This window comes from Strigops habroptila, chromosome 6, assembly GCF_004027225.2.
Source record: "Strigops habroptila isolate Jane chromosome 6, bStrHab1.2.pri, whole genome shotgun sequence".
NCBI classification, from domain to species: domain Eukaryota; kingdom Metazoa; phylum Chordata; class Aves; order Psittaciformes; family Psittacidae; genus Strigops; species Strigops habroptila.
Window position 1 is genome coordinate 47,096,941 of NC_044282.2, and position 20,481 is coordinate 47,117,421.

At 40.5% G+C, this 20,481-nt stretch overlaps 1 protein-coding gene across 7 annotated transcripts in view; it reads left to right on the forward strand.

The window, feature by feature from the left end:
* The first annotated feature begins 357 nt into the window (after positions 1-357).
* ASAP2 (ArfGAP with SH3 domain, ankyrin repeat and PH domain 2) overlaps positions 358-20,481 on the forward strand; it is an 89,857-nt gene continuing 69,733 nt past the window's right edge. For all 7 annotated transcript variants that reach the window (XR_003991847.1, XM_030489547.1, XM_030489548.1 and 4 more), the window contains exon 1: positions 358-729. Coding sequence is in view for 6 of the 7 variants with exons in the window: in XM_030489547.1 (XP_030345407.1) it covers positions 604-729 (126 nt within the window). In the remaining variant the exon portion in view is untranslated. The remainder of the gene's footprint in view (positions 730-20,481) is intronic.

Genomic DNA, 20,481 nt, shown 5'->3' on the forward strand with positions numbered 1-20,481 from the left:
GTTTTTATTGTTAAACACGATCCTAATTACACGGCTGGATTTGCCCTGCCTGTCCCTGGGATCACCCAGCCGGTGGCTGCGGTTAGAGCCGCACTGCTCCCCTGGCAGCTTCCCGCTCCCTCTCTCCTCTCAGCGGGGATATGAGGGAAACAGGGAGGGGGCCGCCATCTTCTCCGGACGGGTGCCGGGGGGCGAGTGCGTGGCGGCAGGTCTGCTTCGGGCGTGCGGGGACTGAAGGGGGGTCATGCGGCCGCGCGTCGGCCCGCCTCCGCCCTCTGTGTGTGAGGGAGAGGGAGAAAGCGAGAGGGAGGGCGGGGTGTGGAGAGAGCTCCCGCCGCCGCCGCCTCCCCTCTGCTCGCCGCTGGGCGTGTGCCCGGCCCCGGTGCTGCGTGACCGCGCGGGGAGGAGGAGTGTGGGTGCGGGGAATTTCCTTGTGTGGCGGCGGAGGAGGAACAACACCGCTCCAGACGGCGGGGCTGCGAGGAGGGCGCTGCCGCCGTCGCCGGTTGCCGAGCGATGTGAGGGGGGAGCCCCCCCTGGGCCCTCCCCTCCCCCCGGAGCCGCCTGCTTTCCCCCCCTCCCCTCACTCATCCCCGCCCCGCCATGCCGGACCAGATCTCCGTGTCGGAATTCGTGTCCGAGACCAATGAGGATTACAAGTCACCTACCGCCTCCAACTTCACCACCCGGATGGCCCAGTGCAGGAACACGGTGGCGGCCATCGAGGAGGTGAGCCCCGGGAGGGGACGCGCGGCGGGGCGGGGAGCGGGCTGCGCAGCCCCCTCCGGCCTGGTTGCCCGCCGCGGCGGCAGCAGAGAACAAGCCGCTACCGGCGCTGGCTCCTGCCGCTCCCTCTCCCCGCCCGGCTCCGAGGAGCGCCCTCGGCTGCCACTGAGAGGAAATCGGGGTCGCCCGGGTGGAGAGGGGAAAGAAAAGAAGCGGGGGGAAGGGCTGAAGCGCTGCTGCCCCCCGGCCAGGGGGCTCCCGCTCCCCCCGCTTCGCCGCTCTGAGCTCGCCCCTCAGTGCACAGCGAGGCTGGGGCACCGGCCGCCCCCTGAACTGCTTCTCTTAGTCTGGGGGTAGGGGAACCTCGCTTCCCTTTCCCCTCCTGGCGCCCGCGGAGCCCTGAGCCGGTCGGTTCCGCCCGCCCGCTCACCCTTCCTCTTACCTGGGCGGTAATTTGAACTCTCCAGCCTCCCCACTCTGCCCTTTCCTTTACAGCGACACCTGAAACGCCTCGGCCCCCCCGCGCCTCCTTCCCGCCCCGCCATGGGGGGCTTCGGCCCTGCCAGCCCGGCGGTACGAAAGGTTGCAGTGTCCTTTACCCATGTGTGTGTGCCTGCCTGCACAGGTGGGATTTAATCTTCTTTCCAGTCCCTGCACGTAGAAATTTAAACACCCCCCCCCCCCCCCCCGCCTCGGGCATATGCTTTAAGGTAGCGTTCCCTCAGGAACCGCTTCTCTAGGGCCATGAAGCGATGCCTGCCCCTCGCCAGGCAGCCCTAAAAGTGGCGCCGGCTCGGCCTCCCCTCGGTGCGCGGGAGCCCGGGCCCCCTCTTTCCTGCCTCCTCTTGGGCAGCCTGGGCTGCGGGTACTTCATACGAGTCGCTTTTGTCTGAGAGAGAGCGGTTTGGTTTGCTTTCAAGACACTCGAAACGTGCCGTTGAACCTGGTGGTAAGAACCTTCCCCGCTACAGAGGGTGGCTGCCGGCGCTGGGGGGAGAGAGAGAGACTTGAGAGTCTTCCCTCCTGTTTCAAATCAGAGGGAAATCTGGGACAGGTCTGAACACAGTGAGAGCACATTCCACATCCCAGTTATATATGCACAATGAAATGGGAAGCATCTGTGTATCTTGGTTCCTCTAGCAGCTTCTCTGAAGTAACTTGTGGGAGGGGGGAATTGTGCTTGTGATGCAGATTAATTTGCTCCATCTACCTGTTACATCAGTTCTTACATTGAGTGTTTAGTTGATTTGTTTTGCAGTAAGCATATATTATTTGAAAATGAGCCTCTTCAGCAAAAAGAATCTTGTCAGTAGTTGATGTTCCTTCTTACAAAAGAACTGCCACTAGCAATGGATTATTAATGTGTCTTAAGTGAACAAAACCTGGGTTAGGTGTTTAAACAGCCTTTTCAAGATTTTCCTGTTTTGCCAGTTCCCAAAACCACTAGAGCAGGGAGTTGAATTCAAAATAATCTGCACAGAAGAAGTTAGTTTTGTTCCTGAGGTAATTTTCTTCCCTGCAAGCTTGCACTTAAATGCCTGGATTTAATTATACCTTTTTAACTTGATAGTCTTAAGATCAACAATTCTGAATCAAAGATAACTTTTTCTTAAAGGTTATTTGTAATAGTGAATCAGTTGTAAGGTAGAGCTGCTTAATAGTTGGTTATCACAAAATTGAAGTTAGCATTTGGGTCAAAAGCAGTTTTGCTGGATTTAGAGATTATTACAAGTCTCACAAAAATTGGTCTTTCTCTAAATCTCGATTTCTAAAGCTGTATGGTTGCAAAGTGTCATATCACTTCTCGGAATAAAACATGGAAAATGTTTTTGGTTTTCATTTCTAATGATACAAAATATATATATGATGGCATGAAATTTGTAACATGTATCTTAAAGTCTTTTAAAGATTTAACTCAGTAAGTTACATTTTGAAAACTTTTTTTACATGAGGAGAATGATAGGCATTTAAAAATTTGCATATGGCAGATTCCGTATTTAATCTGCTTAGCATTTGTTTTTGTGTCACATCTCTGTTACACTGCTGTTTGGTTGTTAAAGAAACTCAATCAGTATGTTCAATCTTTGTATCTCTGCATATTTTGTATATTAGGCACTGTCTGCTATTTTAGGTACAAAAATTATCTCTTATGATAATGATGATAAAGAATGTGCCTAGTGTCTTATGGATCTAAGTAAAGTTTGCAAGGCAGGAGATGAGACATTGCACTGGCTGTAGCTGTTCTTAGATAGTATTGCTCTATCTGGCACTTTTGGCAGAATATCAGCAGTTGCTGCCTGTTTGTGTGCTGTCCTAAAGCTTGTGTTGAAATGACTATTGAATTTTTTTCTTTGTGATTTATCAAGAGCAACAAACAAATTTTCAAAACTGTAAAATCTTTTTTCAACCTTAGACTTCTTTGGTTTGGAAATACCTGGACCTGAGAGTCCTTTAGGATGACGTGCCTGGTTTTATCAGGTTAAACGCGGTCCTTTGATAAAAAGCTGTCTATAAGTTGTGTAATAGAGACGTCACTGCTCAGCACCTTTTTTTCTAAAAGACTAGGCAAGAATTAGTTCATCAGCTTGTTATGAACTAAGACTTAGTGAAGAATGCATCTAAAAATGTACAGGTAACACAAAGGAGCTGTGCATTTTCAGTGTCGCAAACACTGTGAAACATCAGTTTCCACTGTGTGCTGCTGTGTTGCAGTAGGCAGTACAGTTCTGAAAACTAGGAAGTCTGGATGTGTATGATTTAGGGAATGTGTTATTCAAAACAGTTAATAAGTAAGTTGAAACCATGCTCACTGCTGGCTTTGTGTAGGCATTGATTTTAACAAGTGACTGAAAGAGTTTATTAACTGAAGACAGTTAAGTTTTTGTTTTCCAGCATATTGTATACATGCATTAAATCAACAAATTAACTGGTTGATATTGATACTCTGAGGATGTCTTTTAACTGCTTTTCCCAGCAAATCCATTTCTGGAATGGACTATGCACTGCCTGCATGAAGCCAGCTTGAGTCTCCCAGGCCTCTCCTTGGAAGCAGAGGCACAGGGGAAGGCAGAGCAAAAGCACAGGAGGTGGGGGCTAGTGTGACTCATTAGCCTGAGCTCAGCTCTGTCCAAACACTGATACCTGCTTCCAGATTCCACTGGAAAGTCTTTTGCACTTAACATTGTGGCTTTCCGGTTTTGTGATTCTTAGTTAATTAGCAGGTATCTAATAGTGTCTTAAAAGTTTCGTTAATGAGGCCTTGGTTTCAGTGATGGAGTGGAAAAGGCTTGGTAAGTGAGGAAATCAATAAGATGTTGGACAATTATAAGTGTATAATTTACAGATATATCTCCATAGGCAATGGTATTGCCTTAAATCAGTGTTTCCCTGAACTTGTATTAACTGACCTCTGTCAGTTGAAGAATATGATTGATTTTCAGTATCAGCTGAAAGTATGTTGAATTTTACTGGTTTATGAGATTGTAACACCAGTTACAGACCCTGGATCGTGGCCACGCCAGAAGCGCCTGCACTGCAGTTTGAGAACTGGTGCTTATTCAAAAAGTTGGAGAATCTGATCCTTTGCACTCAGTAGTGGAAAAGGGATTAGGAAAGGCATGCTTATAGAACACAGCATGATTTCAAAGGAAAAGGAATCATGTAATTTCTGCATTGTTCTCAGATTAGGATGTTGCTTAGCAAAATGTTGGGAATCTTTAGCTTCTGCTAAAACAAAATTACAAGTGAGCAGTGTATGTCACAGGCCCTTACAGGTTACTGTTTAATCTTTGCATGTATGATAGTGACTAAGATTAAACAAGTTTTAATTGATAGAGTGCAGAGCACAGTCACATGATTGAGGGAGGAGCTGCTTGAAATCAGTAATCTAGTCTGACAAATGCAGTCTTTTTAGTTGACTGTTGCATTTAAAGGTCCCAGGATCTAAAAATGTTTGGTGACCATTCTTAAGATATGAACGCTTAAAAATCTGATTTTGGTACTGCTGTTACTTAGAACACACACTTCTCTCTTTTATGTGCTATAAGTTAAATAAAATAGTCCCTAAACTGTAATGGAGCCTGCAAAGTGGTCCTAATAGCTGTGATCTTTAAAGATTTTTACAAATTATTTTACATAGTATTTTAATGATTAGAGTCCAGGTGTGTGACTTGTTTTTTAAGCATGGGTTAAGTTTTACAATAAACTGGAACTGAAGGCCATAAAAATCCTCCCTGTTTATTTCTGTTCTACCTGTTTATCATGGTCCAGTGCTTGTGGACTGAGAAAGAAGGGTAGGGGGCTGTTGTGCAGGTTACTGTGTGAACAGAGAGTAGCAGACAGTTCATGTGCCAGAGACATTTCCATCTAATGTCTTGGTGGTGAGGTTGACTTGAGGTGCAAAGTTTACCCCACCTGCTTCAACTTCATTACATGCACAGATTTCCCTATGAAGAGAGGAGAATGGAAACATTGGCAGTTTAATAGGTTACTGGAACACCCTCCCTAGCATAGTAGCTCTTGCTGCTGGGATGATCTTGTAAGAAGTAGACAGGATGAATATGTGGTGGAAAACTGGAAAACATAAAACCAAAAGAAACAGTATAGTTGTACTGAGAATGGTCTTAGTTCTCTGAATAGAAGTAGATTTTAATTGTTTGAGGTCTATTTAAAAGCCACTCTCCAGGAATTTCTGTAAAATCCATGCAATTAATGTTAAAGCCGTAATTTGTAATTTCAGGTCTCTACCTGCATTTGTTCTATAGGTCCTATTCCATGATCACTGCATCTCAATGATTTTGTTATTTTACAGTTTAAAAGTTGGTTTGTGTTTTTTGGGTTTGTTTTTGTAATTTCCACTCTTAGCAATGCAGCATGCCATTTCAGTAGCAAACCCTTTTCTTCCTGTTACTTATAACACAAGTTTTTTTGTATCAGAGGTAACTTCTTGCCACCTAAGGCAATCCCAGCGTTTTGAGCTGGTTTGGAGAGGCATGAGGGATTGATGCTTACTGAGTTTTGTTCCCTCTTGAATGTTAAAATTCTTTAATTCTCTGTGCTCCATTTTGGTTCTGCAAAGCTAAGAAGGGCAAGAAGTAATAACAGCTTGGTAGGGTGGGTGAATGTGAGACTGGAGACATGCATACATGTGTGTTTCTAAAATTTCTACTTTCCGCATTATGTATTTTTTGCTCATCAGGTCTTTAGGACTGGAGTTCTGTCTTCCTATAGTGCAGGTTTGTGGCTTGTTCTGGAAAACTATGTGAAGAAGGTGTTCTCGTATGCTTAGAGAAGCAGTAGGAAATGTCATATATTGCAGTGCATTTTGAGAAATTTACTGCTATTACTTGTAAGTTTCCTTTTATTAAAATATATCTTTGTGCCCAATATAGTGTGCTGTTTGCTAGAACGTATTTGCACACTTTCCTTACCTTGCTGCAGTTCATTAATTAAATGCTGTTTAAAACTTTTTTTTGGTGTCAGCTTCTGCTTCCTTTCTGGAATCGTGATTCTGTGTCATCAGCATCCAGAGAGGTTTCTGTGAAAGTCATTGACCCAAATGGCATACTGATTTCAAAAAGAGTGTGGGAATTTTTGTCTTTTTGAGAGGAATACAGAGGATGGCAATTGCAGAAATACAGGAGCTAAACCGCAGATCTTCAGCTGGAGCTTTGTGCATATTTTAAAATACAGAATTGAAACCTTAAACCTTTAAAGTACAGACAATGTGCAGTCAGTTAAAACAATTTCGAGCCATATTAAGTAGCTTGCTGTGCACCTTGGTGCATCTGATGGTGTTTCTACTTTCTGTTACCAAATGCTCCCATTCCCCATAGGAGGATCAATGGAAAATATGTACAGTTCTGAAGGACTTCACGAACTGTGGCTTTTGTCTTTTGATTTTTCCCTAGCACCACTGCATTTCTCAGAATTGTCTGGATTTAGTGTATTTCTTGCTGATGCTTAGAGAGAGTAGATGTGGGAAGCGGCTAATTCTGCATAGGTTTAATCCACCTTCACTTTCTCTTTTCATCTTCATGTTGTTCTCTCTTAACCATAATATACAGCAATGCTAGGTAGAGGTGGGGCCTTTGTTCTGAAATTACAAAGTCACAGGACAAAAGTCTGATCCCTGCTCCAAAGCACTTACAGTCCACATGTCAAGTGGACATGGCTGAGTGCACATGGAAGAATCCAAGAAAACTTGGTGCACTCGACTAGTGTGCTGTATGTGTAGCTGAGTCACTGAAGTGGTTTACTTTTATTCATGTGCATTAGTGATTCTTAAACATTGTAGTTCAACTCTGAAATCTTTTATTTTTTTTTTTTTATCATTTGCACCTTCTGTGTGTATTTATTAGCTCCAGGAAAGTTGGGCCTTGTCCTATTTAAGTTAACTCTTCCCTCTGTCTTGGGTATAGCTTCTCTATACTTTTTTGATGTTTAGAGTCTCCTTATCTCTCTTAACTTCTCAAAGCCTTTGCTGCAGAGGTCAGTGGTGCTTTGCCTGACCCCTGTGGAGCTCCCTGGCCTTGCCCCTTCGGCGGCAGCCTTGGCCCAGCCCTGTCCATGGTACTAGAGCCATGGCCGGGGCTCACATGAGCTTCCCACTAAGCTGGGGTGTCTCTTAGGGATGGGCTCACAGCAAGAGTCTTCACTTGCCCTTGGTCCTCACTGGCTCTGAGTAAATGGTATATTCTTCATGAAATTGCTAGAGAGGGAAGAAGAGTTGTTCTCTGTGTGAAATCTTTCTGCGGCTTTTCCAGCTGTGGGGCTATCTTCCATCCTTGCTCTCCTTCCCATTCTATGTTTAGTGATACATGTATCTCAGAAGAGTTTGTGAATGCTATAAAATGTAAGTGTCAGTAAGATAAGCACCAACTAAGCTTTGGTAGGAAAACATGAAGGTGTGATTCTAAAGAAACAAATGGGTGTTTGTGGCTGGAGTTAGTCTGATCAGAGGGAGGGGGTGTCGTGAATAAACAAGAGATGGTTGGTGTTGCCTACTGATAAGTATTAGAATCAAATCGGGCAAATCGTGTAGCTCTTTGTTTACTCTTTCATCTGTGCTGGCAATTTCTCGTGGAAAAACAGAATTACTGGGAATTACACTTGTAAAGCTGTAGAGGGTGATTACACCCAGAGTAGAGTTAAAAATCTCTGCTTTGGTCCATTTTAACAAACAGGAGGGTTGTTTGGTTTTGGGTTTTTTTTTGGTGGTGGTTGGTTTTTTTTGGTTTTTGGTTTTGTTTTGTTGGGGTTTTTTTCCCCATAAACCCAGCTGGAAAATGTAGATCAAATTATGGGATAAACGGAAGTTTGGTGTACATAGCTACTGATTTTATTGCAAGCTGATGGTGAGATTGTTTCTCCTTTTTTTCCACAGCCTTTTCCCCACACAGTCTCATTGTTTGTTAGCACCAGACTCAAGCTCTTCTGTGTGCAAAGTGTTTACAGTATGTAATTGCTTTCAGTGCGAGCAGTGGAGGGGGGAAGAGACATAAGCTTGAAGAGTTTGGATATTAGATATGAGATTTTCTGCTGTTAAGATGACCACCAGCTTTTATTTGGACTAAATCCAGGCTTCTTTAATGAAGTTTACATCGATGTGGGGATTAGTGGAGGAGTAAATTTGGCTAAGAAACAACTAAAAGTGGGAACACAAGAAAAAGTCAGACTTGGAAAGTACTAGCTGAAATGTGTAAGAGGTAATATGAGGATCAGACAGAAGTGAAGAGCAAGAAAAGTGAACCTGAATTAAAGACAAACTGGGAGTCAAGAGAGTCATCCAAAGCTAGAAATATTGTGATGAGTCAGGATTGTGAGGGTCAGGAATTGGAATATAGGGAGAAGTATAAAGAAGGGGATAAGGAAATGCATCAGAAGTCTAAGGAAGTTCAGGGGAATCAGAATTTACAGGAACTGCAAAGGAAGGGGGAGTGCAGCAGTGTTTATGCAGGAAGTAGGATGAAAACACCAGGCAGAGAACGTGGAGGGAGGGCTAATGTGAAAAGGATCAGTGTAGTAAGGAGGCAGGCAGGGATATAGGGAAGGGATAGCGATGGAGGAAAGTGGATAATGGTGAAATCATAGCTACATCCTACCCTATAGTTGAGGAGAGCTGAAGAAGAGTTCTGCATGTTATATATCCAGAAAATGTGACATAGTATGGAGTATTATGCAGACTTCAGCTGTTATATATATCTCAATATTATTTGGAAAGAGAAAATAATTTACCTTGTGGGGGAGAATTTACTGATGGAGGAAATGAGATACAGTGCTGTAACTGAATAGCTTTGTTTCTCCTGAGCAGTGCTGCTTTACAGGAAATAAGCTTGGGTAGTGTGATTCAGTACTTTCATTCCGAGTAGTAGTAGGCTTTGTTTTCAGTGAGTAGGTGTTGGATAGAATTTGAAAAATTTGCTTCTTTGTATATGTGAACTCTTTTCATAAAAATATTTGCTGTGGAAGTGACCTTGTGCGGTGCAGTGTATTTCTTTGGAGTATATTCTTTGAGGTGGCTGTAGAAGTTAACATGAAAGAACCTACAGTATAAATTCTTGTATCCGATTGTTAAACCAAGAATAAATAGAGAATTGAGAGGGAAGGCTGAAACTCTGCTCCTCATTGTCTTGGAGCAGTGTGGTGTATGGAACCATCTGCTGTTTGTGGACCCCTCAGCTATTCCTGATTAAAGATCAGATTATCAATGTAATTGTGGTCTGAAATCTATAATTCTGCCTAGGCATTATCCTAAGTATGCGTGTAGATACATCAAAACAGCTGAAGTGATTAGAGCTGAACAAATTAGTTTTACGTTCCTGAAAGCTTGGCTCTACATTTAGAGGGCATATAGGAAGGGAGAAAAGGAGTGAAGCAACGTGAACATTCATATGGATTATTTTCTCATGTTTTATGGTTTCTGTTCTTTGTTACTGAAAGATTTCTTTCCTAGGAATTTCAAGGGAAATTAGATTGTATTCTAGGGAAGTCAACTTAGAAACAAATGCATTTGCTAATCATTTTAATCCCCTTCAATCAAACAGGATTACTGTTTGGCTATAGCAAAAGGAGTGGAAATTTTCTTAGCACATGCGAAAACAGAGCCCCTGCTCTGTTGTCACATGCAAAACATGCACTATAGAGTCTCGCAAAGCACATGTTTTTAATCATTTGTTTGTTTTCCAGAACTGTAGGTGTATGTTACACAACAACAGAAAAAACCACCAGCAGAGTCCTCCTACACTTTGAGCTCTGTGTAGACTAGATGCTAGCTGTGCTGAAGAGAGTAGCATTGAAGAAGCAATGAAGTAGTAAATCTTTTGTAAGCTGCTTATTGTTTGATTTCATTCATTCTTTTGCTTAGTTCATTCTCTTCTGTTGCTTAACTGCTCTGGTTGTGGATGATGAACTTTTCATGTAAGTTTTTCAGTCAGTCTTCTCTGCTAGGGATGGAGTGGTAGGATTTGCCACTGCCTTCCGTCTTCCCCAAGCCATATGGATGTGCTGATGGTGCATGGACACATGGTGCTTGCTTACATATAGATTCAGGCATTTGTCTCTTCATTTTCAGTCAGTTGATTCAATAGCTGTTTCCACTTCTTTTAAGAACATAACAAAACTACTGATAGACCTGGGTGTGCTTCTCTGTTCTAAGCTGCTTGAATTTAAAATGCAGAAGTTGTTCAGTGTTTTGGCGTAGGTAGCAGCTACGTGTAAATTTACCTTCCTAATGCTCAGTGGTGTAGGGAAGTACTGTGTACTCCATTTTATAGATACCTTCTGTGTACACAAACTCCCTAATTATTTTGGCAAAGGTCACCCTGGGAAGAAAGCTTTTATTTTTATATCAAATATGATGTAAATGATATCTTATGCCTGCTACTTGGTGCACTAATAACTGTGTGACTTGGGATTCGCTTCCACTCCTTGGAAGATATCCTTAGTGACAGGAGCGCCTGTTAATTTTAGTTATACAGAAAGCTGTTGAAATTCCAGCCGAATTTAAGATCATTGTTTTCAAGACTGTAATATTGTCTTGAGATTTCTCTAGTTGGGCACCTAAAATGAATGACAATAGACGACACAGTTTACACAGTTTGGATGCATTCTTTCATTTAAAAACAAATTCCCAGATAGAAATTCGCAGAATATTATGTTTATGTATTTATATAATAAAAACTCAAGCTCTTTACCCACATCTGCAGTATGACAAAGCATCAACAAAATGAAATTGGTGCAATTTATTTTTTCCATTTAATCAAAAGAGGAAGATACTGATGTTATCAAATGTTTGATTGCCCTAAGTTGGCTAATCTTACATTTGCATTAGCTGCTGTTAATTATGATGTCAGGCAGTTACTTTTTAATGGGGGGAAAAAATGTATTAATGCTGAGAGACCATGCAGAGATTTTCAAAGGTGGTGTGCTGAATTATGGAGAGGTTGGAGTGAAAATCACAGGCTGAAGTCTGGAAGCCACTGTAGACTGGAAATAATTTTACAGTGTTTCAAGAGAAAAGGGTATGTAAATAAAACTCCCTTATTTATTATTTAATTATTGCTTTAATTGTTAATTTTCTTGTTTTAAGAACTTTTGTCATTTGACACAGGGCTTTCATGTGAGAACTGGCAAAAGAAACAGAAAGATTAACTATATAAAATGTATTAAATTGTAGAAGGAAACAACTCTCCAGTGAAGAAGATGAACCTGTAGTAATTAATATGCTACCAGTATTGTAGGTAGATGCCTTTCATAAATTTCTACGCTAGTAACAGAAAGGTGATGTCTGATGTGTTGCTTTGCCTTTGCTTACCCTCATTTTGACAGCTGGTTCAGTGTTTCCCTAGTAATATTTGGTACATTTGAGGTGATTTGTCTTGTCTCTTCTGGATTTCCCTCTAGTTACCTGCCATTCTTTATTGTGGGAGTATGGTTTCGTAAAAGTTCCAGGTGTATCATGAACTAGATAAAGTTTGTGTCCCTTTTATTCCCTTCCAGAATGCCTATCTCAATCTGCCAAAGATGTTTCTAATATGTTTTATTATGTATTTCTGTTAAGTTCTCAGAGGCCTTTTTGGTTTGAGGTTTGATTGTGCTACGTTCCTATGGACTCCATGCTTGGTTAATTTCTGGTCCCTAGAATTATTGAATAAATAAAGAAGATGAATGAAGAAAAACTCAAAGGAGTGCTGATGGGGTGGGATAGGTTAGTTTATGGCATCCAGTTGATTTGTGCACATACCACAATGGTTTTAATTTTTTAGGGTAGAGCAAGTGCATCATATGTAGGGAAAACTTACTATTTAGGTTTTCATCATTTTGTAGCCATTGCAACTGGGATGTCTGTGGATTCAAGTAGAGAGTTTGAAGGCTACTAAAACCAAATTGTACCATTGATATGGAAACTTTGGAGTGTCTGCAAAGTGTTTCATTTGTTGATTGTTCCCATAAATAACTAAAAATTCTCTATTCAAAAAGCATGTCGTGCAGAATAAAATGGCATTATGTTCTGCAGAGATTCATTCTTGTTGGCTCTGGTGATGTCTGGAAGGATTTAATTCTAGGGAAAAGAGTTCTGAATTGAGAAATCTTCTAAAGGAAAACCCCATCCGCCCAGCTCATCATAATGCTGTTGAGTGGTACAGGATGAGGGTCAACCTCTTCCAACAGCTGAGTTCCAAACCCTGAAGGGCTTTGGTTGCTGACACAGGCAGAAAGCAAAACCATGAAGCTAGAAAAAAGTCTCTTGCAGGCTGAGGACCAGAGATTTTTGACATGGGTTAAGGGATGTTAAAGATTACTTGGCTGTTCAAGACAGTTGTCACTGGAACTTTATCTTGTTATCTATGTTACTTTGTTTTACATAATGATATATCTTAGGATGTTGAAGTGTGTGATACTAAATATGTGGATGTGGATATCAGGAATTGGCTAGTGCAGCTGGAAAATTAAGCAAGAATTAAATAATAAATAAGGGACTTCTGTTTACACACTCTTTGTTTAAAAATGAGCCATTGTAAAAAGTGTAAAAGTTTATTACATGCTTATGACCTCTCTATTTAAAGTCCAGTCATCTTGCCTTTGCAAGCAGATAGCTGCAAAGTTGGTGGTGAAATTATGAAAAGGGAAATATATTTATCAGTATAAAATATTGGTATATATCAGTATAAAAACTGTTTAATGCAGGAGGTGGAGAAATAGTTGGCATAAGTGACCTCCATTCTTTTCTCTTCAGCAAGAGTTTGTGTTATACAAAAATGCTTGGTGTCTGCTCCCTGCTTAAGTATGTGTTGCATTTCCAACTTTCTGTAGTGAGGGAAGCATGTGGAAATGGAGTGATTAATACACAGAGGCAGCACCTTTTTTGTTCAGCGTGCAATGGTATCATGTAGTGACTTGTATTAATGATGTAATATTTTGTAGGCTCTGAACCTCTGATTTGGGATTTCTCTTCAGTGATGGAAGTGGTTTGTTAGAGAACTCTGATTTTGAGGCACCACATCTTTGTTTTATTAAAAAATAAAGTCATTGTACAAAGTCATCGTGCTCAAGTGTGGTTTTGTATACAACACAGAGCAGTGTCAGATCTTCCCATCTTTTACCTTTGCAGCAGAATTACCTTTTACTTACAAGTATTAATTTCTCAAAGCGGTGGTAATACCTCTTTCCACCATGCATACCCTTAACTGTATGTAAATAGTTTCTAGCCAAAATGTTTACTACGTTTTTCTGCCAGATAGACCAGTGCTTGTTCAGACAGATTGCCTTGGCATTGGGCCTGCAAGAACCACAAACCCAGATGCTGGAGAAATAATGCTTTTGTGGAAGGGGAATTTGCAGAGACAATTCTGCCATAAACCCTGTCTTTTTTTTTATTGCATGTCTGTCTCTGTACCTTCATGGTCTCTTAAATAGGCAGGTCTCACACCCAAGAACTTATTTATACAAATTAACCTTCATAGCTACTGTAGAATGTAATGTTCCAGAACATTGCTTCACATGCACACTACAAATAAAGTAATTACCCAAATTAAAGTTTTTATAATTCTTCTTCTAGAATATGTTAGAGACTTGAATGCCTTGCCCCAGACTATGCCTGTGAGGGCTTTTTTCCACTCTTTGTGTAAGTTCTTCCCTCAACGTGCAATGTGATCCGTGGAAGGAAACTGGAGAGGATTTAAAAAAGAAACCTAATACATGGTGGGAGGAAATGACATAACAATAGGAGAATGGAAAGAGGATTTTGGAGGGGGATAACATAATTTAGGAAGCTTTTTACCACCTTCTGCAGCAGAAAAGTGGATCAAGGCCAGCAGTGTAGACAGTTCATTTCTAACAGAAGGATAACAGAGATAGAATGTCTGTGGATATCTCTGATCTTTTGAGTCAGAGAGGATTAATTACAGCAAATATCAGATTGCCTGTGAAGATACACTAGAAAAGCCAAATTATTGTGCTTGCTGGGTATGAGTAGTCAAAACGTGCTCCTGTTACTTCTTAAACAAGACCAACCCAGTAAGGCACAAAAGCTGATTCTTGCTCTGCCATCTCTACAGTCATTATTTGATCACTTCTCTTTTCCTTACTAACTGACCAAGTTTCTTCCTGAGTCCTTTTGGTTTTGTGAAGGACATTCCTATTTGCGTTCAGCATCTGCAGCAGCCTCTGGCATTATTAGTTACTCTGAAATACTGGAATGGGTGAAGTACAGAAGTATTTATGGCTATTGAGTAGCCTGATATTTTAATGCAAATTGCTGAAATTGAGAGTGAAATTAGATTTTATTTTAAAGATATAATAGTTAAGAAAATTATTTATGTTGGATCTGAAGTCAGTATATTAATATTTTATTTGTGTCTTTGTCAGTTAGATGTGCAATATGAGGAGGAACTCATAGGTTCCTGTCTCCAGGATTGTTTTTCAAATGACTTGTTAATTTGTTTTCCAAAATGATGTTACTGCTTTAGCAGTACTTGCAAGCATTTTGTTGTTGTTATCGTTCCAGTGGACTCTTTCTTTCTTAAAGAGAGAAAAAAAATTGGATACCTTGAGATTTTTTACAAATTCAGATCCAGTTCTGTAAATACTTTCAGCAAAAACACCATCCAAATGACCAAAAATGTGAAATAGTTAATTTTAGTCTTTCTAAAGTGAAGCTGCTGTGGGTAAGAAGAAAGGAATGTATTAGAGACTTTCAACTGTTTTAAATAAAAAATAGAGCAAAGATGATGACCAGCTCCTTTCCCTTCCTCCCTCACAGCTTCCCACAGTAGGCTGTCCTGCAGTCATGAAGGCACTCGTGCTGAGCTGTGAGAAATTGTATTTAGTTTTCATCTTTCCTTGTCTGGAAAACTTGGGCTTCTTGTTTCTCTTGAGAATAGCCTGTTGGGCTATGTAGTGTTTCTGGTTGAGAGCCTCTCAGTCTTTTCTTTTTAAACTGCTTGCTGGAAAGGGGGAGGTTATCCTGGTAAGGATGTGTACGTGCTTTTCTTTGCTTGCTGCCCTGCACATCTGCTCTTGGCCACTACCAGTAGAGGATATCAGGTTCAATGGAGTGTTGATCTGACCCAGTATGGCCATTTTTCTGTTCCACTACAGAGAATTCCTTTCTAAATCATGAAGAAATGAGGCACTGGTGTAAGGACATTTGCATAAGATAAAGACCCAGACTTCTGTGAGTTTGGCACAAAAGATGCTTAATGAACATCCAACCACTAGAGCCTGGGGACTCTCTGTTTATGCTGCTACTGCCTTGTTTTTCCCCATACCCTTTGGTTCTGTAAAAGGTGCCAAAATAATCTTTGGGATGTTCAGTTACTCTGTTTCTGCCTTCCTGCATTTTTACTCCCCCAATTTAATATGATGAAAATAGAATGGTTTGTTTTCCACTCATTTTGTTTTCTACTGGAAAGAGCAAATAATACATAAATTTTTTTGTGCCAGCCTGGAATGTATTAAATATATTTATTAATTTGAGGCAATAACCGTTCCAGAAGAAAGAAGTCTGTATATTGCACAGATCTATTTAGACAATATAGATTTTTGGATTGATGCTAGTTTTGAGGTTATTCTTTTAATGTTGGGTTTTTTTTCCTTTTTTGGGAGGGGAGGGGAAGCAGCAATGAAATGTTTGAACGTTTTATTTCCCAGTGGGCTTAAATCTTCCTAGGGAATGTGAAATGGACTTGAAGAGCTGCATTATTATGATTTTCAAGTGTTGGAGTAAATTGTGGCATACCAAGTAGGAGTAACATTTCAGGAAGTTTCAGTAGCCTCGGACTGATTTCTTCCTGGTAAGATGGGTTTGGTTCTACTTAGTTGGCACATTTTATTGTTCAGATTAGAAAGCTTTGAAGCAGTTAACATGGAAGCTGTCCTTTGGCAAGTGAAACTGGACCTTGTTCCTGCATGTGGAAAGAAAGTTTTGCTGCTGATCAACTGGTAGTTGAGTCCTCTATTGCTCATTTTAAAAGCTGTGTTTTCTTCTGTTTATTTTGGTATGCTTGTCCCCCTCCCTAATACACTTATTACAAACATGTTTGTTGCCGAATTCTCATCAGACATATAGAACTTTATAATATTTTGTGTTATGATTTGAATTGCTGCTTCTGCACTGCATGGACCTCAGAAATGCACACACTTCATTATTGTAATCTTGACATTTTCAACCTGTGGCACTCCAGATACCTAACACTTATATTACTGAATACCTTGAGAAGAATACATTAGCAGCATGTCCAAAGCGTATTTGTGATAGGTGCCAAAATGATAGCCTTAACTTGGTAGGAAAAAACCCAACATGAATTAGAATTGTAAAAAAAACTTGCATATTGCAGGTAATCCTAGGGTTGGGTTTTTTGTGGTGTGTATGATCATGCCTAGTAACTGTGCAGAGAGATAAACTAATTGAAGATACAGTAAGAAAAATGAGAAGTTACAGATTTTTCAAGCATAGAAAATAAACACATCTTTTTAATAGCTTTCACTATTAAAAAGTGTAAATGTAGCCTTAGGTTGTAAGGTAAGACAGTTTTCAAACCAATTCATGTTTCTATGATGTTTTAAGAGAGATTAGCTATGGATTTTGAAGAAGTGTACTGATACGAGCGACAGGTTTGATAATAAATTGCCTAATGTTCACATATTTAAATTCAATATTGCCATTTATTTAGCTGCCTTGAAATTCATGTCAAGAGAACAAGATCAGTACCAGGCTGATCACAGCATATTAGTTCTAGACATGTCAAACAAGTGTTCTCTGTGATCTCTAGATATGCTGGAGCAACACCACATAGATTCTGATGTAAAAAGTAATTTACCTTAAAAATGGTTTCACAAGATTAACATTAGAAGTCATATAAAAGTAAATGAACAGAAGGCAGAGAGACTGTGTTCAGAAAAGCTCTGCACTGACAAGGGCACGCTCAGGAAGGTCACTTCTGAGTTTCAGTTCATGCACCATAGCACCACTTCTACAATAATTTAGCTTCTTATGTACTGTATAGAATTTGTTGTGGCTCCCCCCTCCCTCCCTAGTCAAAGCTATATTTACTGTTTTTAAAAAGAGGGAAGTCTGGGTGCTCGTCAGTTGAAACTGAGTGGGACTACGAAAATGATTTATATGGCCTCTGACTACATTGTACTGAAATAAACAGATGCCAAAATAAACAGTCTTGCACTGGAGTTTTTTGAGTCAAAACCAGAAATGTTACATGAGAGGACAAAATGATCCCACCATATGAATTACATGGTCACTCTTCTGGTTCAGAAGTTTACTGGGCATTCTAAGTGTGTAAAAAGAAATGCTAGAATATGCAATGTCAGAAGCTATTTTAAATTTCACTGCTTCTGGCAGTACTGAAAGTGCACAAAGCAGTTGAGTTAGGGGAAGGTAGCATTTTGGCATGTGTGTGAACATCAGGGTAGTGTGTGTATGTTTATGAAACAAATACAGGATTAGAAATTCAAAGTATAATAAAACTACAGCTTTATTTAAACTGATTTCTAAGTGCTAAGATTTGGACAAAGGAAAGGATGAGAAAATATGAGGAACAGTACTAAAGTCAAAATTTTATGCTGAAATTACCCCTTTGAAACACAATTTGTGAATAAGAACCAATGTCTTTCAATTAAACATAGGCCAAGTCCCCCTCCCCAGTTTTTGGTCTTTAAGCAAGACTAAAATACAGAACTAAAGATGCAGAGTTGTTCAGTGTTTTGTCCATTAGTTTGTAGGCATACAGAGCCGCCCTTAAATGCAGCGTTATCAAAAGATTTTGCAAAGGAATGGAGGACTAGAGGAAACCTCCCACAGAAGCAAGTCTAGTTTCTTACCACAATAGGAATAAACGTAATAATCTTTCATAAATTTATTCAGGTCCATTTTATCTCCTGTTTGGAAAGCTTTCCAGGATTTTATTTGTTTTTCCCAATTCCTGGTTGCAGTTTGTTCAGGTACAGCTTTAACTCAGCTGTTCTTATGCTAACATTTTTTCGCTTACTGTTTCTTGATGTTTTTATGTTTTTCTTCTTTATTGCCACCAGTAAGGACTTTAGGTAGGACCCTCTCCATTCAGGAGGGAGGAGGCTACCTACGGCCTGTCTGACAGGGTAAATGAACATCACAAGGTACGGGCAATCAGTGACCCAAACAAAATCGGATTGACCATTAGTTGTCTACCTAATAGCCCTAACACTCTTGGGTGACTGGGGATCATTTCAGGAGGGCCACCTGTTCTTTCTACATTTTATGCTTTTCAATATTTTATTATCATCATTATTATTATTATTGTTTGTTTATTCAAGCATTTTGTCTTTATTTATATTTGCGTAGTGGGCAAACACTGGCACAGGTTGCCCAGAGAGGTGGTGGATTCCCTATCCTTGGAAACATTCCAGGTCAGGCTGGATGGGGCTCTGAGCAACCTGATCTAGTTGAAGATGGCCCTGCTTATTGCAGGGGGGTTGGACTAGATGATCTTTAAAGGACCCTTCCAGTCCAAATCATTGATACTGTGATTCCAGTTCCCTCTAGCTATCTGCTTGAGCTAGCCGATTTTTGTTTTCTACACCTTATTCCCAGTAATATAATTACAAACCAGTGCAGTTCAAGAAAGACTTTTTATTCCATACTTCACATACTGGTGGATGAAACCAATATGTACTTTGCGTCCCATTTTGTGTGTGTAATCTTTCTGTAACTGGTTATCAGAGTCAAAAATCCAGTGCTTCAGCACCACAGGTAAGCTGTTAAGATCAACATTTTGGACCTGGACCTTTTGGGTATTCCAAAGAGTGGGTGACTTGTTTTTTCTTTTTAATTTGTTCTCTTGGCTTTGGTGGAAGAAGATCTCTTGTGTCTTCATGGTTTGGTTTTGTTTGTCATGGCTATATCACTTTGGCACCCCATGATGGTTCTGCAAGCATCTGATAAGCTAAACCCTTTTATTCTCCTTAGTGTTTTTCTGCCTGAGCTCACAGTTGATACATGGATTTTTCCCTTGGATACACAACTTTGCAATCTTCACTGTTAAATTTCTTCCCATTCTCACTAATCACATCAATGAATTCAATTAACAATAAAACACTCTTAAAGCATGAAACGTAGGGTATTTTTATGACACATTGTTCATTTTGCTAATGACAAAATTCTGTTAGGTTTTATATGCAAATACAATTGCATGGAGTGCTGACTGTCACAAATTACTTCTTCACTTTTTATGTTTTGGAGTTTTTGTTTTTTTTCTTTTTCGACTGGAAGAGGGAACAAATGAGTTGACTAAATGTCGCTTTTCTATAAAGGTGGGATATTTTGCTCCTGGGTTAATTTGTCTCTGTTTTTCATGGCCTTGGAGTGGATCATCTACCTGAACAGAAGCTGAGCAAAGTCCTCAGCTAGCAAAGTCAGTGCTAGGTCAGTGTTAGTCAAGGTGGTGTTTAGCTTGCTGTAGTCATATTGGTTCCCTGGATGTTTTAGCATTGTTCTGCAGACTTGATGTCTGCTATTACCATAAAAATGTGGTAGTGGTTTCCAGACAAACTGAACTTACAAAGCCTCTTCTATTGCAAATGAATATGTGAAGAAATGTTTGGACTAATGTAATGTTAAGGATTAAAAAAAAATAAAATAGCTGGTAGAAATAGCAGCATAGTAAAAGAGCTCGCTGCACTCAGGCAGCTACTGAGTTCTTTTCCAGAAACGTCCCTGGAGGATTCTTGTGCAGGAGCACCTGGGTATGTTGGTCCTCCTACTCATTCCTGTTTTTCTCATTGTCTTTTCATTGGGCTGTGTTGCATAAAGGGGTTGACTGCCTGAGAGCAACTGAAAAATAATCTTTTTTTTTAAATTTTTTTCCTTTACATCATTTTAAACACAGATTGCTTCTCTCCTGTAGTTCACAACATCTCATCAAGCACTTGCACTGGCACAGCTGAAAAGGCAAGCAGGGGAAGAAGGGAAATTCCCAAGGAAGCCTGACCTGGCAGTCCTGTATGTTTTCACCACATTAGGGCTTTAGGTTTTGCTTCTTCTGTAGCCCTCAGTACTGTCTGTGTGGGGTTTTTTTCTGTCATCCTTGTTTTGAATTTTGATGTGAGCAGCTGGCTGAGATAGCTAGATGTTCAAATTGTTGTGTTGGGGCATTAGTTGTCATTTCTGTTGGACCCTGGCTATGTTGTGTCTTATGGGTTTGCTCTTCTACTGCCTAATCACAGTGAAAGCATGAAGTGGTTGAGAGAAGTTGTAAACCAAAATGA